The 22,211-nt window shown below is 51.3% G+C and overlaps 3 protein-coding genes across 8 annotated transcripts; 1 reads left to right on the forward strand and 2 right to left on the reverse strand.

The window, feature by feature from the left end:
• Window positions 1–5,891: 5,891 nt before the first annotated feature.
• TIMM17B (translocase of inner mitochondrial membrane 17B) lies at window positions 5,892–9,656 on the reverse strand. The gene is made up of 6 exons (XM_065900983.1): window positions 9,602–9,656; window positions 8,715–8,814; window positions 7,605–7,668; window positions 6,555–6,683; window positions 6,358–6,468; window positions 5,892–6,267 (listed from the first exon to the last, which is right to left on the reverse strand). The coding sequence occupies exons 1-6, from the start codon at window positions 9,625–9,627 to the stop codon at window positions 6,179–6,181; spliced, it is 519 nt and encodes a 172-aa protein (XP_065757055.1). The 5' UTR covers window positions 9,628–9,656; the 3' UTR covers window positions 5,892–6,178.
• A 199-nt stretch (window positions 9,657–9,855) lies between these two features.
• On the forward strand, window positions 9,856–13,516 carry PQBP1 (polyglutamine binding protein 1). 4 transcript variants are annotated; one of them, XM_065900484.1, is made up of 6 exons: window positions 9,856–10,465; window positions 11,987–12,098; window positions 12,299–12,411; window positions 12,593–12,877; window positions 13,070–13,133; window positions 13,304–13,516. In XM_065900484.1, exons 1-6 carry the CDS (start codon window positions 10,399–10,401, stop codon window positions 13,458–13,460), a joined length of 798 nt encoding a protein of 265 aa, XP_065756556.1. In that variant the 5' UTR covers window positions 9,856–10,398; the 3' UTR covers window positions 13,461–13,516. The 4 variants fall into 4 exon arrangements, with proteins under 4 accessions (XP_065756556.1, XP_065756559.1, XP_065756557.1 ...); XM_065900487.1 differs by having other exon boundaries at window positions 10,399–10,465; window positions 12,299–12,320; window positions 12,802–12,877; XM_065900485.1 differs by having other exon boundaries at window positions 10,399–10,465; window positions 11,987–12,074.
• Window positions 13,517–13,577: 61 nt separating this feature from the next.
• SLC35A2 (solute carrier family 35 member A2) lies at window positions 13,578–21,528 on the reverse strand. 3 transcript variants are annotated; one of them, XM_065900540.1, is made up of 6 exons: window positions 21,433–21,523; window positions 21,195–21,219; window positions 20,161–20,228; window positions 19,740–19,922; window positions 16,830–16,981; window positions 15,152–15,907 (listed from the first exon to the last, which is right to left on the reverse strand). In XM_065900540.1, exons 1-6 carry the CDS (start codon window positions 21,521–21,523, stop codon window positions 15,152–15,154), a joined length of 1,275 nt encoding a protein of 424 aa, XP_065756612.1. The 3 variants fall into 3 exon arrangements, with proteins under 3 accessions (XP_065756614.1, XP_065756612.1, XP_065756615.1); XM_065900542.1 differs by lacking the exons at window positions 20,161–20,228; window positions 21,195–21,219 and adding an exon at window positions 13,578–13,858 and having other exon boundaries at window positions 15,171–15,907; window positions 21,433–21,528; XM_065900543.1 differs by lacking the exons at window positions 19,740–19,922; window positions 20,161–20,228; window positions 21,195–21,219.
• Between the last annotated feature and the right edge of the window lie 683 nt (window positions 21,529–22,211).

Here is a 22,211-nt window from a genome sequence, read left to right on the forward strand (position 1 = left end):
GGAAGCCCAGAAGTGCTGATTTTTTAATAGTATGCCTTGATAAAACTGTCAAGGGCCCGAATTATTGTTTAAATCAGCTGTAATAACTCTTTTGAGTATGTTTATGTCAAATCACATTTTCCTGCAGCCAAAATTCTTCCCTTCTCCTTGCATAGGGAAATGTAACTAGCCTTTTACAGTGATAATTTCATATTCATCTGAAGCCACTACAAAACCCTTATCAAAATGGACAACAAATGAAGGAATTTCTATATAGCTTTCCATTACTTGTGTAAACAAAGAATGCTGCCTACCATTCCAATTCTACGAGGATTAAGTCATTAGCCGTTGCAATCACTCACCTACGAGTATACCCTGAAAGGAATTCAGGGGGAAACATTCTATGTTTTGGATATATGGGCCCCTAGGTGGTTAAGATGCATATCTAAAGAAGAATTTCAATGACCCCAGATTCTTGCATCTTCCCATATATAGATAAGCACTAAAATCCTTAACTGAGATATGGGGTGTGGGTGTGTGTGTGTGTGTGTGTGTGTGTGTGTGTGTGTGATTAGCAGTAATCTTTTACCAAGATGCATGCTTGAGTACATGTATTTCCCAGCCAAAAAAATTATACATTTACTAGTTCCTCCCCTACCTCTTTGAAGCAGTTCCCAGTTCTCGAAAACACTGAATAAAACTCAACTGACAGCTCTTATGTTGTGTGTTTTTTCTCCAATTGACACCTGAGATCACTATAAGAAGAGTGGAGGTTAACAAAAATGCTTCATGATAATAGCCACAATAGCAGAGAAAAATTGGCCTTGACACTGAACCAACATTGATGGGGTAACTTTAAGGGTCTTGCTGAGATGGTTCCCTTGCATGTCACACCTCATAAAAATCATGACAAAGACTGAAAAGGTAGGGTGTGGATAGAAACCAATAGCTCGAGGCCCTTTTGAACACCTCCAAAGGGCTATGAGCAAGTTCTGGCTGCGGTTTATTTTCCAGGTGAACTGAGTTTTTCCTACTGGTCAGAGAGTTATCACTGTAAAGGTAGGGAAACTGCTTGCCTTTGTATTCCCGACTCAACTTACCTCTCCAGTAGCAGGGACAGGCATTGCACTTATTTAAAGAACTCTGTTATTTAAAAACTCTAAAGTTTTAACTTCCTCAGAAACTCTACAGCCATTATCACCTATAATCTTCAGAAAAAGTGGAGAGACCTAATGGAATTTGGAAAGTAAAATCAACAAACTTCTAACCCTAACCCTCAAACTTCCAGGGACTAAAGTATTGCCATTAGCCTTGATGGCAATAAGCTCTAACCCCTCTGGGGACCACCTATAGTTAGCTACTTCTGAGTTAATAACAGACTACCCTAAGTGTTTTGTAATTGCACCTCAAATCCTAGATTCTATCCTCTTACAGGCCAATATGACTTCATACTACTACAGGCTCGTGTGATGCCTCCAGATGTCCCCATAACAGGTTCAAGCTGCATTTCCAAAAAAGTCTGCATGATCAAAGGGAAAGCTGCCCTTGAGCCTCAGCGGAAAAGACCTTATCAATAGGCTTCAAACTGAGGATTCTTAGGAATTCTCCAGAAGCTGATGACTGCAGACTTGGATGGCTTCTGCTCAAGGTGACAGAACAAGATTAATTTTCGGATTCTTCAGCATCTTTTTTTGTCACTTAGGGGAAAAATGAAACTATCTTGTGTGTTTTCTCAGACTATAGCTACTATGAATTTGATTGCTGGATCTCTCTCTCTCTCTCTCTCACTCTCATGCAGACTCACACGCCTACCTCAAACTGACAAAAATGCAATAGCTCTTCTTTTAAATACCTCAGAAGGTAGCTTTCTTTCTATAGGTCCTCTCACATTTCCCTTAAAAAAATAATCCCAAACCTCGATCTTGTAAAAATTGGCTGTTGGCCTCAGAGAATGCTTCTGCTGAAGTCACTGCAACCCTATCAGCAAGACCCAGCCCATCAGGAATGGGAGCTAACAGTTGGGGCAGTTTGTTCTCTTCAAACACACTCTAGCCTGTTTTGCTGCTACTGTTTAACTCCACTCAAGAAATCCACTCTAGAGGACTTCCTTGGTGGTGCAATGGTTAAGAATCCGCCTTCCAATGCAGGGGACACAGGTTCGAGCCCTGGTCCGGGAAGATCTCACATGTCGAGGAGCAACTAAGCCCGTGCGCCACAACTACTGAGCCTGCACTCCAGAGCCTGCGAGCCACAACTACTGAAGCCTGCGTGCCACAACTACTGAAGCCCGTGCACCTAGAGCCCATGCTCCACAACAAGAGAAGCCACCGCAATGAGAAGCCCACACACTGCAACAAAAAGTAGATCCCGCTCGCCGCAAATAGAGAAAGCCTGCACACAGCAACAAAGACCCAACACAGCCAAAAATAAATAAATAAAAATAAATAAATTTATAAAAAAAATAGTTCACACCATCCATGAAAACCTTCAAGTAACACCCATAATTAGGATGGATAATGTGTTGTCCCGGAAATCATGTTGCAAGTGACCTCTGAAACTCTATACACCGTAGATAAGACTATAAATCCCAGCTTTGCCACTTTCAGGCAGTATAACCATGGGCAAGTTGCTTTACCTTTTTGTGCTTTCAGTTTTCTCATATGTATAATGAGCGTAAGGAAAGGAAGGTTCCTCTGTCACCTCCGAAGTGATCACTGGCATATCCTTCCTCTTCTACAGGCTTGCACGTAATCTGATGACACTGCAGATCCCCTGGAGATGGCCCCGATCAGTCAGTTCCAGAGGTTGGCCCTAAATGGGCTCCTTGAGATGGTTGCCAGGTCCCAACATCAGAGCGTAGATCTCTAAAGGTGTATCCCTGGGGAAGGTAGCCCTCCCACACCCCTGGAGGACCTGGGATGGTAGGGGTGGAGCTATCAGGGCTGTCCTGCCCAGCCAGGTCCTGTTATCCAACTGCCACTAAGAGAACAGGGGAAATGAGAACACTCAGACCAGCAACTCAGAGTAACTCTTCTGTCTTACTTTCTCTCTCTCTCCCACTTCTCTTTTTCTTTCTCTGCCCCTCAGCTTCTCTCTTTTTTTCTTTGCTATCTCTGTCTCTCCCAATATGTCTCTATCTCCTCACTTTCATTCCCTCTTTTCCCTGTCTTTTTTTTTAATGTGTACTGCTTTTTCTCTTGGTATCTCTTTCTCTGCATCTCCATTTCTCCTTTGATGTCTCTGTAAACTGGCTATCTGTCTCTCTCCCTATCTTTTCTCTCTGTCTGTCTTTGATTTCCCCTTGTCTCTCTCCCCAGCCTCTCAGTGTCTCTGCCTGAGGAAGTGGACAAAGGGATTTCCCCCACTCCACTGTTTGGGCTGGAACCTCTTGCTCTTCTCTGATTCTGTCCACCTCTCTAACCCTCCTCATCCACCAAATATCTTCCCTTCCCCACCGCGTGCAGACAGGTGGATGGCAAACTCCAGGACTCAGGGAGGGTGAGAGCCACCAGCCACAGAAATCAAAGCAGAGAGATGAGGAAGAAGAGCTGAGAGACAGATCAAGACATAGAGGCAGAGGTGGGGCTCAGGCGAGGAGGGAGACCGGAAGGAAGAACCTGAGGGAGAGCCACTGAAATCCTTATGAGAGAGAAAGAGAGAGAATACAGTTTGGGCATCTCTCTGCCTCTCTGAGGCCAGTGAGCTGGAGGGTAAGTGGGCAGGCAGCCTGAGGAGGCCTGGCCTGACAACCCTTGTCGGTTCAGCCCCTCCAACCAGCTCAGAACTCTACACCGCCACCTCGCCTTCTCTCCCACCTTGGCCTCCACTTTGACGCTGAGGGTCTTCCCATCTGCATTTCTGACCCTCAAACAGCTCCTTCTTGCTCCTCTTCCTGTCTCTGCCCTTTCTCCTCGTCTCTGTCTCTTCCTTTATTTCTTGTATGTCTCTCTGCCTCTATCTCTTTCTATGTGTCCATTAGTGTCTCTATGTCCCTGTGTATGTCCCTCAATTCCTATTTCTCTCGCCATCTGTTTGTTTCACTCTTGCCTTCTCCGTCTCCTGCCTTTTCTGGGTCTCTGCAATCCCCCCCCACCCCCGGTGGAAACCATCCGGGGTCTGACCCCACATTCCCTTCTTCTAGGAAGAGCAGCAGGCCCGCGGTCAGGTCAGGGGGCGGGGCCTGAGGACTCGCCCTGGCCCCAACTCCCCCCACCTCCGGAGACCTGCACGACACCGGACGCCCCAGCCCCACCTAGGAGCCGGGTGACGCCGCGGCAGCTAGGCTCCCACGAAGACCCACCACCACTCGATGCCACTCTACAACTCTCAGCCGAAGCCCAGTCCTCCGCTACTAAACCCAGTACTGGTCCCGCCCGGCCCAGCCAGCAGCTCCAGGAGCCAGAGCACAAGGCCCTGAACTTCACCATGAACCGTTCCACGGCCCCACAGCTCCAACAGCCTTCCAGACCCGGAGACCTTGAGCGGGGTCCCAAAAGTGGAAGGAGGGCGGGGCGCCCGAGCACTTGAGGTTCCCGAAGCGGCGGAACCTTAAGGAGCAGGAGCGGGGTCTGAAGACGGGAAGAGGTAGGGTCTAGAGGCTTCTGAGGGCGGGAAACCTGGGCCTGCTGGAGGCTTAGAGGGCAGGGCTGAAAGATAGGGAGGGGGTGGACCTGGGGGCGGGGCCTGGAGACACAGCACAGCAGCCCGAGGTGGGCAGAACCTGAGGGCTCAAGGAAGGAAAAGGCTCAGGAGAGCTAGCGGGCCTATGTTTGATAGGAGCAGGGTGGGGTTTGGAAACGCAGCGGGGATGGAGCCTAGAGGTGAGGAAGGGCGCGACCTAGGTGTACCGAATGGGCGGGACCAAAGGAAGTGGCCTGGAAATACAAGGGTTGCAGCCTGGGATACCCAGGGTCGGACTGGCATCCCGGTCCTACCCAGGCAAGTGTGTTGCTGCTGCTGGCGTGGCCATGGAGTCGGCAAGTTCGAGGCCAGGGCCCTGCTGGGGCACTGAGAGAACTGTGTGCACGGGACCTGCTACGTGCGCCTGGCACTGAGTCCATCAAGCAGCGTTGCAGTTCTACTACCTCCGAGGACCACTAGGACCTCGTTGGGGCCTTGGGAGGCCTGAGAACTCCGCATTTGCACCCCCAGGGAGCGAGTTTGTATGAGAGGGCATTTCCACCTCTTTGCAATGGCTTGCATAAAAGGGACAGTTGGTGTGTCTCCCATGAGGCCATCTGCACCCCAGTGGAGGCGTCTGCCCCACACATGTAGGTGTTTGCATGCAAGAGACAGTGTTTGGAGCCGATGTCCATCCGAGAAAATCTCTCTCCCATAACCCCCACTCCACCCCCAAAACGAAACCTCATCCGGTACCCTTAAATACTGACAACCCTGAGCATCGCAGAGCAGAAATCTCTCTGTAGTGCAGAGGAGAAGATTAAGGGTACCGTCTTCAAGGAAGCTGGGTCTCCCCGACCCCTACTTCCATCCCAGGTCCCTGGTGAGGCCACATGGAGGGGGAATTATCTTCACAAACGGGGTGACTGGTATTCAGAAGGACAGAGTTCACTGTGAGGTCAGATTTCCCAGTCTTTGCAATGGGGACATGGGGGAGAGGGGTCAGAGGTGCCGCATGCTGAACCACCCCTCTACCCCAGCAATCCTGTGTTCACTCATTTCTTTCCCAAGCCTGTTCCTCTTCTGTCTGCTTGTGATTCAACACTTGGCCCCCTTATTCATGTACTATTCACATCTGGATTCATTCCCCCTCCTACACATTCATCCCACAAACCTTTACTAGAGCCCACTCTCTGTGGGACTCCAAATCCTAGGGCTCCCAAGTCCCTGAAGAGGGCTCTACCCCTTGTCCTAGTGAGCAGTTCCAATGGGTGGCTCAAGGAGTACATACATAGGCATTTCAAAACTGGCTTTAAATACTGATCAGGGCGCCATGCAAAGGGACTGGGGTAAGAGCTTGTTACATATGAGTGGGGGCTGGGGTGCCTGAGAGAGAAGGGACCCACCCATCAGGGCAGCTGGGGTGCCCCACCCCCCAACCTGGGATAAGGGAACAGAGTAGAGGCCCTCTCTGGAGGGTCCCAGGGCCAACCGGGAGCCAGCCCTCCCTTCGAGGTAGATCATCGCGGAGGGAACCAAGGAGGAGCTCCCACGGTGGCGATGACAGGCGGTCACTTCCTCAGTGGTATTGCTGATAGCTGGGGTAGCCTGGGGCTGGGGTACCCTCCTTAGGGGGCAGCTGGCTGGGGTCCTCCAGGAATGGGGGTGCTGGAGCGGGAAGAATTGGATAAAGATGAGTGGAGGAGGCAAGGCAGAGCATTTCCCACCTCTCCCTGGCCAGCTTCACCAGGAACTCACCATTGCGGAACTGCTGGGCAGTGTAGCGAGTGAGGAGGATGCCAACACCCTCGATGAGGGCCAACAGAATGCCTCCCATCATTGCTGATCCCACCATGGCCAATGGGCCACCTGGAGGAATGAGGAGGCACAGGGAGACAGGTGAGAGCAGGCAGAACAGGGTGGAAGGGGCCGGGGCCTGGGGATGGGGCACTCACTGCGGGCAGCCAGCACAGCCCCGGTCAATGCTCCACTGGTGATGGAGTTCCAGGGATCTTCCTTGCCCCGCAGCCGCACCAGACCGCAGTCGATGGTGGAGAACAGGCCCCCCCACACTGCGAAGCTACCTGTTGAGGGACCACAGCCTAATTAGTGTTTGTGGGGAATCCCCAGAATATACGGCTCAGGGTCCAGGGACTCCCAAGGCTTGAATGCTCTGGCAAAGAACGGGGGGAAAAACCCAGAGGCAAAGGCAGATGGCAAACTCCTAGGGGAGAGCCCCCATCTGTCTCTGTGGTAGCTCCTTCAATCTGTCTGTAATTGCCATCGGCACTCCTTTCACCTTCACAGGGGGCTGACAAGTATTTTACGGGCAGATTTATCTGCTTCTATATGGCTTTTTGCTTGGCCCCGCCATGCACTCATTCCTCTCAGTTCTCTGACCAGGGATTGAACCCGGGTGACGGCAATGAAAGCCCGGAATCCCAACCACCAGGCCACCAGGGAACTCCCTTCTACATGGCTTTTAACAGAGCAACTTTGATCTTTGTAACTACCACACAGAACTGGAATTCTGACCTTGGTTTCAGGGAGAAGGAAAGGGGTTAGCAAAGCCAGTTAACAATACAATAGTTAAAATGTTTACTCAAGTCTTACTGTGTGCCAGGACCTGATCCACACACTGCATGTTACTTGACTTCTGAAAATTTATATTAGTTAATACTATCAAAGCGCTTAACAGAGCAACCAGCACTTAGTAAGTACTACCTAAGCTACAAAAATTACAGAACTTACTGTTTTGTCATCCCCATGTTGCAGATGAGGTTCAGAGAGGTTAAGCCACTAGCCCAAGGTCACACAGCAGGGAAGAGCCAGGGCCTGGATTTAAACTCCAGAACTCACCCATATGAAATTGTTGGGAAACGTCACTCCCCCAGGAAGTCCCAGGCAGAGGTGGGACTAGAATCTGGACCCCCAACTTGCAGTCTAGACTCAAAGGAGCAACCAGCTCAACTCTGTTATCACTTCTGTCTCCCCAAACCTCTCACCTCCAATCTGAGGGGCTCGGATCCTCACAGCGTTGACACTGCCTCTCATTCGGTGCCGAATTCCCTGGAGGAAAGTGAGGAGGAAGGGAATCAGAGCCCGGCTGAGGCCACTGGCAGACAAGGTTTCTAGCTTTTAAGAGAGGGATGGGGGCAGGAAACCTGGAGGGGTATCAGGGGTAGAGATGTGGGGAAGGGGCCAAGAACTAGGGGGCTGGGGAGCACCCCAATATAGATGCTCTAAGAGCTGGGATGAGAAATCATTCATTCATTCATTACTTAGCACCTATGTGCCAGGCACCATGCTGTGTGCAGGGATACAGCAGTAAACAAGGTAGACCTGGCCCCTACACTCTCAGAGCTCACATTATAGTGGGGGAGACAGATCCTAAATAAGGGTACAGATAAGATAGCTTCAGACAGCAATAAGAACGCTAGAGGAAATAGGAAAAAGAGCTATGACAGTGGCTGAAGGGTCAGGAAAGACCTCTTTAAGGAGGGGGGCATTTATGCTGAGACCTTGAGGATGAGAGGGAGAAACCTGGACAAAGATCTAGGAAAGAGAGCTCCAGGAGATGAGGGGAGGGACAGGGCTAGACAGAGAAATTGCAGAGACCTTGACAAATGCATGGCATTTAAAGTCATGACATTTCATGAGGTCTCCCAGGAAGGGGAGGGGGGTTGTCAGAGATAGTGAGAGAGAGAGGGAATCGATTACGTTAAATTAAAAGCATTTTCTCAGCTTTAAGGCTGTCCTCCTCCTGCCAATTAAACTCCTGTCACTTCCCTCTATCCAGGCTCCCAACCCAGAATCTGCCTCTAGGTAAAATCTGACTGGCTTTGCACACACACATTTAGGTTTTGGTGATGACCCTTTTGACATCACAGCATTTCCACAGAGGAGCTCCAGTTGGGTCGGGGGGTGAGGGGCAGAGGTCATGTTTGCAGTTCCTCCAAACTTCCAGATCCTGGAGCCAGGCCTGGCATATAGTAGGTGAGCAGGCACCAGAATGAATAAGTGCATGTGACTGGCAGCTCCAAGCAGTTTTCAGAACAGTATCCCATGTGGGCAGGGCAGGACACCCGCGCCACCCAGGGAAGGCCAGGACTCACGACAGGGGCATTGCGGAAGCCCTTAATGGCCTGGAAGACTCCACCGCCGATAACACCCATAGTGAAGGCGCCACCGCAATCATCCACAATTCGCCATGGGCTGCAAGCAGGAAGGGGAGGATGGGGTTAATGTGAGCCCTCCCTCTTGCCATGTCACACTGACTCTTTCCAACTGGGAGAAACTAAGTCACCCAAATGGGAAGCAGAATTTCAGATAATAGATTATTCTCTCCCTCATTTAAGCAAGAAATAGTGCGAAGGAGGGAAAATATTAGTCTTTGCCCTGTCCGCCCCTCCCCTTCGCAGCCAACCAAGAAATCAACCGCTTTACTACTATCAATGATTAAATGAATTGATAACAAGCAAAGAGTTGGCAAGTTTAAATAAGCGCTACAGAAGTGTTAAGCTAGCACCGTTACTAAAGCAGAACGGGCCCGCACCCCCTTTTCCCACAATGAGCACGTCCAACCAAGCCACGCCCTCTTTTTTTTTTTTTTTTAAACACGTACAACTGGGAAAAACCAATCGCAGACCGGGGGGATGATCCAGCACCGCTCAATACCGCACCACCCCCTCGGCTGGAATGGATTCGACCAGCGTGTCTTTTCGTTAACAAAGACAGACTGGGAGGTACGAAGGCAAGGGAAACGTGGAGTGTGGTTCGTCCTTGCACCGCACCTTCTCCTTTAGGCACACAGTTGTGGCCCCTCTTAACGGAGCCCGAGTAGGAGGAAGCAAGGGGAGGGGAGCAGAAGGAGACAACAAACGTCTAAGAGTCTCCCAAGTCTGGGACGTGGCGCTGTGTGGCCGATGCCTCCCCCGCCCGCCTCCCACCGCTGGCCATGGCGCCCCAGCAACAGTCCCGAGGCCTGCGCCCCTCGCCGTACCAAGGCTCCCGAGCGTACTCCTCCATGGCGCCGGCGTCCGGCCGCGCAGTCTGACTAAACCGCGGCCGGGCCACGCCCCCACCGTAAATGCACACAGGCGCTCGAGCTTTCCACCTATTCCAGGGCAATGATTGGGTCGTTTCGCCAGAAGAAGTCAGACCAAGGGGCACTCTCATTGGCCAGCCAAGTTTGTGTCGTCCTTTCGCCGCAGCCTGAGCTTAGCCCAGTTTCCTCCAGGCTCGGAGGGAGAGGACCTCGTTCTGGGGTTTGGGAGAAGAGAGTCGTGTAGTCCTGGCACTCATAGAAGCGACGAGAGAGAGACGGCTAGTCTGTCAGCTTTCCACTACCCGCGTGACTGTATTGGTAATGTCGGGGTGGGCGCATTTTTTGGAGCTGGAGGTGTTGCACTCTGCTCCCCCATCCCAGCGCTTTGGTTCCTTCCACCCGGTAGTCTTCGGGGGAAGTTGGGTGAGCCCATTTCTGGGGCGAGGGGCAGTCGCGTTTGGCCCCTTTGGCAGTGGGCGGAGCCTGGGCCTGGGAGAGGAACCCGGGCCTGGGAGAGGAACCCGGGCCTGGAGTACCCGGCCCGGGAGAGGAGGGTTGGTGAGAGTTTTGGTGAGATTGCCATTTATCCCTTCCACCTTTTAGCGTAGGGTCTGTCGCCCAGCTCCTAGTGTAGGTGGGGGTCCAGATGAGTACTTGCTGGGGGAGGCGCTTGGTTACAAGATGAGATTCAGTCCTCATCTGAGCTGTTTTTTGGTCTATCTGTTCTTCCCTAGGTTTGTCTGCTATCCGCTATGCCGCTGCCCGTTGCGCTGCAGACCCGCTTGGCCAAGAGAGGCATTCTCAAACATCTGGAGCCCGGTGAGAGAGCTAAGAGCAGATAGGCCTACCAATGTGGCAGGCTTGACAGGCACTTTGTTGTTGATACTGCCACTTGATACCTAGCATGGACCTACTTCGCAGCAAGCAGTGGGGTGGCAGGCATTTCATTGTTAACAATGCGTATTCCTGACACCCATTCCTACCGTATGAGGAGGCGGGTGGGGACGGGGAATAGACATTTCATCCTTAATAATACTGACAGCTGACGTGTATTTTGGGGTCTCCTATATCCCAAGTTTAATCCATCCATCAATCCCTGGAAGTGGTTACAAATTATCTAATAATAAGGATAGTAACAGTTGACAGAAGCTGACATCTACCGCAGCCTCCTGTGGGCCAAGCACAGTGGCAGGATGCTAATACTTTGCTCTTTACCATACTAATAGATAACATTATTTTAGACCTACTGTGGAGCCAGGCACTGTGCTGGTGATATATACCTTATTGTTCACCGTATCAATAGCTGACATAAATTTTGGGTCTACTTGAAGTGTCTGTCATACACATTATGGTGAACAGTATATAAAATAATGATAGGATCTATCATTTCGGCCTACTGTGCTGCTGTTGCTAGTATTTCTACCTTATTGTAATAGCAAAAGCTGGCATCTAGTTTGGGCTAGGGTGTTCCAGGTACTGGCAAACTCATCTTATTTTCACTTTATTGATAAGTGACATCTATTACAAGCCTGTTGTGTGCCAAGCATAGATCTTTGGTTAATAATACTGATAATGATCATTGATATGACACTTACTTTAAGGCTGTTGGTACCAGGCCCTGTGCCGATTGTATATATCTTACTAACAATACCGATGATTATAGCTGACATCTATTTTGGGCCTGTTGTGTGACAGGCACTCTGCTGTTGCTGACATATACATTTCATTGTTAGCTATAGGTGAAATCTATGATAGACCTACGGAGGTCCAGGTACTCATACACCTTTTTCATTCTGTTGATAGTAACTGACAACAGTTGTAGGCCTCAGGAACTGAATAGATTCAGAGAAGCGTTTGGATAAATCCCTTGCTATCCAAACTTGCTAGTCAATATACCGGAGTCAGAAACCTCATATTCGCCAAGCTTGGGAGCTGAACAGATTTGGACATATTTTTAGATAATCCCCTTTTTGTTGAAACTAATTTTATCCAAATAGATTTGGATAGTATGGTATCACATACTATCTGAACTCAGGAACTGAATAAATATGGATACATGTTTTTTAATGAATCCCTGTCTAAAGTCTGAAACCAGATAAGTTCAGGTAACATTATGTCATATCTGAACCCAGAAACAGAACAGATTTGGGTAAATTTTTTGGTAAATCCTGATATTCAGATACTTGGATTTGGAATGTGAGCAATATTTTTTAGGGTACTTGAGACCTGGCACACACACGTGGTCCATGTGAATGTGAGTGTGTCTCCCCAGGCCCTGACTGCAGGATGGGGATCCCTCTGGTCCTTACTGCTGTCCTCCTTTCCTCCTTGTCCTGCCAGAACCGGAGGAAGAGATCATTGCCGAGGACTATGATGATGATCCTGTGGACTATGAGGCTACCCGGTTGGAAGGCCTGCCACCAAGCTGGTACAAGGTGTTTGACCCTTCCTGGTGAGTCTGGGGATGCAGGGGGGTGGGCTGGGGGCAAATGGGGGCCACAAGGGAAGAGATCTGGAGGTCCCTCCCTGTAGGGTCCTGGCATGGGGCAGGTACAGGCAGAGATTGGGGAGACAAGAGTTGAGGCTACAAGGAGAGGATATCCGTGCTGACATTCCTTCTCTCCCTCCCTCCCTCCCTCCACTGCCCTGCAGCGGGCTCCCTTACTACTGGAATGTGGACACAGACCTCGTGTCCTGGCTGTCCCCACATGATCCCAACTCCGTTGTTTCCAAATCTGCCAAGAAGCTCAGGAGCAGTAATGCAGGTGAGTTGGCAGATACAAGGGTGCCTCGAGTGTTCTTGCAGTTCTCCAAGAGGGGTCAGGTAAAAGACCAGGGCGGGTAAGACCAGGCAGACCCAGCCCCAGGCAAAGGAGGCTGCTGAAGGCAGAGGCTGCTGGGTCCTGAGGTGGGAGGAGGAAAGTCACAAGGCTTTCGTGTCCCCAGATGCTGAGGAGAAGTTGGATCGGAGCCATGAGAAATCGGACCGGGGCCACGAGAAATCGGACCGAGGTCACGAGAAGTCGGAACGCGGCCATGAGAAGTCAGAACGGAGCCATGAGAAGTCTGACAGAGACCGGGAGCGTGGTTATGACAAGGTGGACAGAGAGAGAGAGCGGGACAGGGATCGGGACCGGGACCGCGGGTATGACAAGGTGGACCGGGAAGAGGGCAAAGAACGGCGCCACCATCGCCGGGAGGAGCTGGCTCCCTACCCCAAGAGCAAGAAGGGTAAGCTGGGGTGAGGCAACGGGGGCACCAGGGGGGCACAGTGTAAGGAAGCCCTCGCTTGGCTTCACACGAGTGCCTGAGCCTGGGGCCTGGCAGCCTCAGGCTCCATATTTTCCGGGGATGGGAGAGCTCGGTGATCGGGGACTCCTTGTGCCCCCGTCAAAGACCCCACTCTGCCACCTACTTCCGCAGTGGCAAGCCGGAAGGATGAAGAATTAGACCCCATGGACCCCAGTTCGTACTCAGATGCACCCCGGTAATTGACCACCCCTCAAGAGCCCTTTCTTTTTCCTCTTGACTCACTGCACCGCTGACTGGTCCTTTCTTCCTGTCTCCTTTCCCCCTTTGTCAGTTGTGGGTGGGTGGGAGGTGCCTGCCACAGTACACATATTATACATTCCCGCCCCCGCCCCCTGTCACCCCCAGGGGCACGTGGTCAACAGGACTCCCCAAGCGGAATGAGGCCAAGACGGGTGCAGACACGACAGCAGCCGGGCCCCTCTTCCAGCAGCGCCCTTACCCATCCCCGGGGGCTGTGCTCCGGGCCAATGCCGAGGCCTCCCGAACCAAGCAGCAGGACTGAACCTTCCCCAGCCCGGCCCACCCTGGGGTTCTTAATAAAAGCTTTTTGGTGGATCATGCCCACGAGACCTGAGTGCTTCCTTCTCTCACACTTTTGAGACTTCCCAACCCAAGCCAGCAAGATGCAAAACACATTTTATTTACAAAAACTCACCTAAGAAATAGTGTAGGGGTAGCAGGGGCATGGGGGTGGTTGGGTCCTGTCTGGGCCAGAGTTTAGTCATGTCAGCCCTGCGTGGGAGAGGGGGTGTGGGGACAGGGGGTTCGGTGTCTACCCCCCCCCCCCCCAGTACTGATCAGAGCATTTGGTCCTGGCTGGACCAGGGCAAGAAGGGAGAGTGAGGCCAGGCCAGCGTCTTCAATCCCAGCGGCTAGGAACCCTTCACCTTGGTGAGCAACCTGTGGTGGGAACGGGGAGGAAAGAAAAACACAGAAAGCTGGGGTGGGCTGGCAGGTGGACGTCCTGAGCAAGCAAGGATGACTAGGGAGGCTGGTAGTCCCCAGGGTTAGTAACAGAGCCCATGTGGAGAGAGCGGGTACCCTGGGTCAGAAAGCTACACGTGGACTAAATAAATACAATATCTTTATTTGGCATTGGGTATCCTGACATTTGTTCATTACAGTTCCTTAAAAAAACAAACCAAAAAATCAGAACAAATTAATCAAAAATAAAGATCCAACGGCCCTATGTACATATAGCAAAGATAGCCCAGGCATTGTGCGCGCACGCACACGCGCACACACGCGCACACACACACACCATATACACCCTGGGAGACAGTTAAGGGGTCAATAAGCTTTGGGGAGTGCAGGGGGCAGGTTCCACATTTCAGCAATTTAAAGACACCCCTCCCCATGAAGGGTGCCTCGTACAGCCAGTGGGGTATCATGAGTGTGGCTGGCAGCTTTATTTTTCCTCTCAGGGTATCTTAGAAAATAACCCTGCATCCAGCAACTGACAGTGTCTTAGATTCCATGAGATTAGGCCACTTCAAGGACCTACCTTCTCCATTTTTCCCACACCCTGGATCATTCATCTGATTACACCACAAACCCCCAAATCACAAACAAATGGCCCCTACTGCACCCTCCCCTTGAATGGGCTGATGCAAAAATCTCAGCTGTCGCCCCCCATTCCTCTCTCTCTGGGTGCTCACAAGAGGCCCATTTTCAAGTCCCTGTGTTAGGGAAGCTGCCCCAAGGCCACAAAAAGAGCTGCTAATACGATCCAGTGTGGTTGTCAGGGAGGAGAGAAGGCCTCAAGCTATCAGAATCGGAACCCCACACATAGGCATCAGTCATTACTAAGGAGTTGTAGGATTTTTGTCCAATTTGTCCCTACAAAGGTGGAGGGATTGCTGGGAGGGGCTCTCCCAGGCATGAGACACAGGATGCCTCTGGCTGAGGGGGGGCAGACAAAAAAAGCCTTGAATAACAACACCCCCAACCCGGTCCCCAAAGAGGTTAGACTGAGACAGAGGAGGCAGCTCTAAAAACCCCTGGCTACAAGGAAGGGTTCACGTGATGCCCTGCCCTAGTCCCACAAGCTTCCAGAATTCTCGAGAACCTGGAAGAAAAGACCCTTCCAACCCCATGAGAGCCAGGCCCCGGTGGCAACTTGGATCCTGCAGATGCCCAACACCCTCCACCCAGTGTCCCTCCCTGTCTCCCCCCCCCCGCCACTGCCAGCCCTCACTTCACCAGCACTGACTTTGGCAGAAGGGGCTCCGTGCTGACGTCTCCACGATGGGAAGACAGCTGCGGTGGCGGTGGCTGCCCCGGAGGCTGCTGGTGAGTGCAGGGCCCAGAGGTGGAGGCAGACGCGGAAGCTATGGCTTTGGCTGCACCTCGGGGCAGGCTGTAGAGGTAGACGGCACCGATGACCAGCCCTGCACCAAGGGCAAACAAAGGGTCCACGTGGAAGCCAAAGAGGCGGATGGAGGCAACAGTGGACAGCACAATGGACAAGGAGGTGGCAAAGCCCTTGAGGATATTGTCGGCATACTTGACGACAACAGCCACCAGTAGCCCGCCGAAGGCCTGGTTGAGCACCACGCCCCAGACAGCAGGCGTGTACCCAAAAAAGAAGCCGCGGTGGGCTACAGCGGTGCCCTCGGCCCACCAGAGCCCCACCAGGCCCAGGGCTGTGCCGAAGAGGCCCAGCTGCAGGTTGCGCAGCCACACGGAGCCTGAGCTGCCTTTGAGGATCTTCTCAAAGTAGACACCTGCAAATCCCGAGGACAGACAGGACGCCACGACAGCTGCTAGGCCCGCCCCAGGGTTCTGATCCAGAGGCCGCGGGCTCCCACCGCCGGCTTGCTGTGCCTGGACAATGGCGACTCCGGTGAAGAGGAGCAGCAGGGAGGCCCACTGCAGCCGGGAAAGGCTGCGGTTCAGCATAAGCACGGAGAACAGTGCCGTGGTCAGGATCTTCAGCTGGTACGTGACCTGCGAGTGGCATGTGGAAGACACTGAGGGCTGCTCCCGACCCCCAACATGTACATGTGGGGGACGGCACCCACTGTGGGCCCCCAGGCACAATGGAGGGACAGGGTGGGGTAGATAACCATAAAAACAGCAAAAATATCCAGCCACTGGCCACTGACTGAGATGTGGCTAAATAGCTCTGAGGCGCCTCCCAGAAAGTACACAGGAGGATGGCTGTGCAAGGACGTCCTGGGCCACACCCAAGTCCACATCCCAACCCCATGTCCTAGCAGTGTGACGAGGGACAAAGCACTTGCCCTGTCTGAGCCCTGACATACCATCTGTAAATACAACTGATGTATGTGAAGCACCTCACACAGCAGGTAATGAATGAATGGTAAACATCCTGATGAGGGAGGTCTTGATAAGGATGTGTTGATACAAATGAATCAGCCATGAAATGACGTCAGTAAACATTTACATAGAGCTTACTATGTGCCAGGTGTGGGTCTAAGCACTTCACATGAATTCGTTTAATCCTCACATATGAAGTGTGTTATTGTAATGTCCAATTTAAAGATGAGATGGAGAGGTTACGTGACTTGCCCAATATCACACAGCTGGAAAGTAGCAGAGCTGGGATTTGAACCCAGGCAGCCTGGCCCCAGAATCCAGGCTCTTTAACCATCTTAAAGGTTGCTTGTAAATAGCCTAAAGCTTATCCATCACCAACCAAGGGCTCTTCCCAGATATTACTTCTTTTAATCATCTCAGTGAGTAGCTACTATTACCATTTCTATTCCCAGTTCTCACAGATAAGGAAACCGAGGTTGAGGAAGATCCAAGGACATTCTGGAGGAAACACAGCCCCCGCTCTCTGCAGCCCTCCCTCCCCAACATCCTATATCCCCCACCCCAGCCAGTTCCTGGGCTTGGGGCTCACCTGGAAAGTGGCAGCTGGCAGGTTGGAGATGGCAACATACTGGAGGTTATTCTGCAAGGTGTAGATGAGAGAGGGCACTGCGAGCTTGAGTGTGTCCACATACTGCACCAGGACAGCCTCATGGAGGAAAAGAACCAGGTGCTTCACGTTACCTAGGTGGAGGGAGGAGAGCCCTGTTTAGCGCTGACTTCCAAAGATGGGGATCCTCTAAAGGACAGGACTGGGCCTGGGCCTGTGTATCCCCACCACACTCCGACTCCCTGAGGGCTAGAATGAGGTCTGCACTCTCGGTTTCTCTACAGTACAAACATGTCTCCAGCAAGCCTTTCGGATACTCAGTCTGAGAATCACAGACCATATTTCACTCATCCTAGGGCCCACCTCCCTGGCACAAAGTCCCAGGGCAAGCACTCAGTACAGTTTGTGCAATGAAATAATCAGCACTAACTAGGAGCTTGTGAAGTAGAAGCTCTAGGAGTGTGGGTGGAAAGCTGTTTACCAAGCAGAGGGAAAGTTTTAGACTCAGCTTTTATTTTTTTTAAAGATTTTTTTTGATGTGGACCATTTTTAAAGTCTTCACTGAATTTGTACAATATTGCTTCTGTTTTACATTTTGGTTTTTTGGCCGCGAGCCATGTGTGGTCTTAGCTCCCTGACCAGGGATCGAACGAACCCACACCCCCTGCATTGGAAGGTGAAGCCTTAACTACTGGACTGCCAGGGAAGTCCCTTAGACTCAACTTTTAGACTTTTCCTAGTTCCTTCCTAGCCTGAGAGCTGCCTGAGGGCAGGGGCCATCTTCCACTTGGCCGCCTCCTTCTGTCAGCCCCACACACACCAAGCATTTGCCCCTGTCACATGGAAGAATGCAGGCTTGACTCTAAAGCAGAAAGTCTGGTTGGGACCTGCTCCAATCAATAAATGAGAATAGTTTCCTATATAATAAGACCTTTGCAAATCTCACCCCACTTATTTGCAGTTCATCTTTTAAGACTCATCTGAGTGTCCCTCCTCAGGGAAAACCCCACAACCACTGCACAAGGTTACTGCAGGAACTCCTGCTGATGCTCATTCACAAAACCCTGCCCTTTCCCTTCATGGCATTAATCCCAGGAGTAACTATCAACCTCTAACCCTTTACCCAAATTCCCTGGGCCCAGGGGTTTGGGTGTTCAAGAATGTCCAGGTGTTAGAAAGGTAACACGGCATATATGCTATATATTTCACATAACACACAACGTATATGGGGCTGCACACCGTAATCAAGCACATTCATATTTCTGCAGTGACCCGTGGACACATTCACACCAAATGAGAAAACTAAAAAAATAAAACGGGGGGGGGGTTGCTGAAATTGTAGATAAGAGATGAAAGCTGTGATTAACCTGTAGCTATTTGTTTCTCCCCATCTAAAATATCAGCCCCCTGAGGGCAAGATGCACGTCTGCATCGCTAACATGTCCACCTCCACGGCCAGAACATGGCCTGCCACACAGTGTTCACTCGAACCGTCTCAGAATCAATCTAGAACAGAGCAGATGAGTTCCTAAACTGCTGCCTCCCAGGGCCCTGGAGCTAATGAGTGGGTGAGAATGCTTTCTTCAGTGTAAATACCTAGGGCAGAGCCGCATGCGAGGCCTTTATAGAGAAATGACTGGGCAACATTTTAAAGAAGGCCTTTGGGGAGGTGTTTAAATTAGTAAATAAATTCAACTAATAGGAAATATAGAGGACAGAAGAACATGTTAAATGAGACCAGTGGGAGACACTCAGCAAAATCCAGGCTACCCGAAGACTACAAGACAAACAACCTTATGTCTTCGAGAAATTAACTGCAGAGAGAAAAAAAAACAGTTGGAGGGGAAACTAGAGGCTAGCAGACCTAGAAGACACCAACCAATTACAAAGCACTGACTTTATATAAACCTGATTCAAACAAAATTTTTAAAACTTTTACGACATTTGAGAAATCATTACGAATTTGAACACTGACTGGATATTTGATTATTTGATTAACTTAAAAAATTATTGTTAATTTTTTGATGTATGATTTCTAACAGTCATGACTGATTGAAGTCATTATTTTAAATGTACCGAAATATTTACTCAAGATAATAAGAGGGAATTTACTTCAAAATAATACTTCATGTGGGACATACTTCAATATAACAAGGTGGGGCTTCCCCGGTGGCGTAGTGGTTGAGAGTCTGCCTGCCGATGCAGGGGACACGGGTTCGTGCCCCGGTCCGGGAAGATCCCACATGCCGCGGAGCGGCTGGGCCTGTGAGCCATGGCCGCTGAGCCTGCACGTCGGGAGCCCGTGCTCCGCAACGGGAGAGGCCACAACAGTGAGAGGCCTGCGTACCGCAAAAAAAAAAAAAAAAAAAATATCAAGGTGCAGGAGTAGGTAAACAGACACATAGATTGGTAGTGAGTGGATAATCACTGATGCTGTTTAATGGCAGAGTGGCCATGAGTTGATTGATCATTGTTGAATCTCGGTGATGGGACATGGATATTTTACCATTTTATTATCTTCTCTGATTTTGTGTTTGAAATTCTCCATAATGAAAAGTTACAGAGAAATCAATAAATCATCATATAAGGGTCACCTGCTACCTTATGGGCACAGACTGTCTCATTCCTTCAATGTTTACTGGCCAGCTCCTGGGGAGTTAGGAGTATAAACATGTGGATGCAGCTACTCTTAGCTGGAGGTACAAGGCAGCCAAGCCACACTTACACAGTCCCCAGGCATTTTCATAGACACACAGATAATCCCCCAACCAAACCCTCCACGTGGGAGCGGGTACGTACACACACACACACACACACACACACACACACACACTGCCACCCACAGACTCCAATGCAGCCCCCCTCCCTGCAGCCCCTCTCCCTGGCTCATACCCCTCTTCTGTGCGAAGAGCAGCAGCAGGCAAGTGAGACCTTTGAGCACTTCAGCCATGACCACAGCAGTGGTGGCAAAGAAGCGGTCCCCAGGCAATGTGCGGGCATAGCGGATGCTGAGGATGAGGGAGGCATTCTGGACCACCAGCACAGCTAGGGATATGTATTTGAGGCGCCGGTGAGCTGTGGGGAATGGAAGGAGTAAGGGGGAAGAAGGGGTCAAAAGCTGCTGTGGCATAACCACACTACCACCCTCCCCTCTCCTTTCTCGACCAGGATCCTCCTAGCCACCGCTACTTCCTCCTTCTGCCTGCCTATCCTGACCCAACGTGAGTCTCATCCCTGCCAGCTTCCACTGCCTCAGCCACAGGCAGGAAGAGCCAGAAAGGGAGAAGTGGGCCTCTCCCTGTCCAGCCCATACCTGGAATCCTTGCTGAGGTGTCAGGAAATGGGTGGGGCAGGTCCTGGACACCCACCTCAGCCCTCTCTCTCCCTCCCCTGAGTGAGAAGCAACCCTGCCCTGGGCAGAATACCAACTGCATCCTCAACATTTATTGAATGCTTACTGCGTGCCTATCATTGGGATAAGGGATTTACATGGATCACCTCAACAGACCCCTACATGGCTCTGATCTCTGAATGAACTATCAGTGTTCCCATTTTATGGATGAACAACCAAAGATTTATATGAAATGATGGCTCTATTTAGTGAATGATTGTCTCATGTGAAAAATGATACCCTAATACAAGGAATGAGACCACTGTATATAAGGCACATCCATCCCTTAAGGAACGTTCTCTCATCTAAATTATTCCATTCCCTTACACTCAGAATGGTCTCTCCAACCCCTCCCGCCTATGATGACTGATTCCTCCCTGCCCCAGAATGGTCTAACAAATATAAGAAATGATTCCCTCACTGTCCAAAGGATTGAACCCCATGTAGTAAATGGTTACTCCACTAAGAATGGTCTGGGTCCCTTAACGATATAAGGAAATATTTCCCTATACACCAATCATCCTCCCACCACCGCATACCCCCACCCAAGGAATTATCCCTTGTCCTGCTCACACTCACAATGAACTCTCCCCGTTATAAGGAATGGCCTGGCACCCTCAGAACGTCCTTTCTCCGCCATATAAGGAAGGCCCCTCCCACTGCAACATACAATGAACTATCTCCATCGGGAAGGGACCCCCAGAACGGTCTTCTCCCCATATAATGGACATCCCTATCCTCAAAACATTCTAAGTCATGTAAGGAAGAACCTGCCCCACCCTAACTCACAATACCCCTGTCCCTTTACAAGGAAGAAACCACCTCCCTCAGAACAGCTCCTCCCTTCTGTAAGGAAGAACTCTCTCGCTCTCAGAATGGTTTCTCCCTTGTATAAGGACGGACCCCCACACACACTCAGAATGGTCTTAGTGGTCTTAGCCTCCCCAAAAGGAAACACCCGCCTCCAACTCAGAATGGTCTCTACTCCCCATTTGCAGAAGGAACCTCCCCATCACCCTCAGAATGGTCTCTTCCGCGCCCCCCAAACACACGTCCTCCTCCCACCCCCCACTCCCCACACATAGGTTGGTCCGTACGGGATGCTCCCTCTCGCCTCAGTGAGGAACCTTTCTGACCCCCCAGCGATCCCACCCCCCGGCCCGCCGCCGACTGCTCAGCCACAGCCTGTCTCACCCGCAGTCGTGGTCCCAGGCTCCAACGTCCCTGCAGAGACCGCCCCTGGCCCGGCCGCCGCGGGGGAACCACCAGACCCCACCGCTGCCATGTTGGCATCTGCCTGGCCCGTCCCCTCGGCAACAGTAAGCCACTTCCGTGTCCGTTACTTCCGCTTCCGGGACCCCGGGGTGGGGATCGGACGAGCGAGAAGCTTCCCAGAGCGGTGGCTCTCCTCGTTCGCTCCTGAACGCTAGTTTAAGAGCGGCCTCAGGATTTCCAAATTCCGTTGAGATCCGGAGACAGGGCACGCAGCCGGCTCAGTCTCCCACTGTCTTTACAGAGCCTCTTTAGCCCACTCCCGTTACTAAACCCGCCCTCATCTTCTTTGACCCCGCTTTCCATATCGCCCGCCCATTCTGTCTCCTCGTCTCTTTGGTTCCGGTGTCCGTCTCCTGTCTCGGCTCTTTATTGCCACCTTCTGATGGCACCGCCCTTTCTGCATCAAAACTCCTGGGTCCTTTCGGGTTGGACTGAAGTTCTTTTCCCTTCTGCCGGCGAGGCCAACCCCCGCCCCTTGGAGAGACAGCGGGCATCTGGGAGGGAAGTGAGACTTTGAGGGAACAGGGCAGGTGAGGGTCAGGCAGGTAAGCGAGCAGATAGAGGCAGGGCAGTTAAGGATATACTAGTGAAATGGCACAGGAGAGTTCAGACTGAGAAGGGAGGGCAAGTGAGTCACCATTAAGAATGGAAAAGTGAGAAGGGGGTAGGTAAGCCAGCAGGTGAGAGGTTTACAGGTT

Source organism: Phocoena phocoena, chromosome X, assembly GCF_963924675.1.
Source record: "Phocoena phocoena chromosome X, mPhoPho1.1, whole genome shotgun sequence".
Lineage (NCBI taxonomy): Eukaryota > Metazoa > Chordata > Mammalia > Artiodactyla > Phocoenidae > Phocoena > Phocoena phocoena.

Coding starts and splice junctions, on each gene's coding strand:
- TIMM17B (XM_065900983.1), bottom strand. CDS start 9,627: ATGGAGGAGTACGCTCGGGAGCCTTG. Junction 8,815..9,601: donor GAGTACGCTCGGGAGCCTTG/GTACGGCGAGGG, acceptor TCCTGCTTGCAG/CCCATGGCGAATTGTGGATG. Junction 6,684..7,604: donor CCGAGCCCCTCAGATTGGAG/GTGAGAGGTTTG, acceptor GTCCCTCAACAG/GTAGCTTCGCAGTGTGGGGG.
- PQBP1 (XM_065900484.1), top strand. CDS start 10,399: ATGCCGCTGCCCGTTGCGCTGCAGACCCGCTTGGCCAAGAGAGGCATT. Junction 10,466..11,986: donor TCTCAAACATCTGGAGCCCG/GTGAGAGAGCTA, acceptor TTGTCCTGCCAG/AACCGGAGGAAGAGATCATT. Junction 13,134..13,303: donor TCGTACTCAGATGCACCCCG/GTAATTGACCAC, acceptor TGTCACCCCCAG/GGGCACGTGGTCAACAGGAC.
- SLC35A2 (XM_065900540.1), bottom strand. CDS start 21,523: ATGGCAGCGGTGGGGTCTGGTGGTTCCCCCGCGGCGGCCGGGCCAGGG. Junction 20,229..21,194: donor ATTCTGAGTTGGAGGCGGGT/GTTTCCTTTTGG, acceptor CAGGGGAGGGAG/AGAGAGGGCTGAGGTGGGTG. Junction 19,923..20,160: donor CACCTCAGCAAGGATTCCAG/GTATGGGCTGGA, acceptor CATTCCCCACAG/CTCACCGGCGCCTCAAATAC.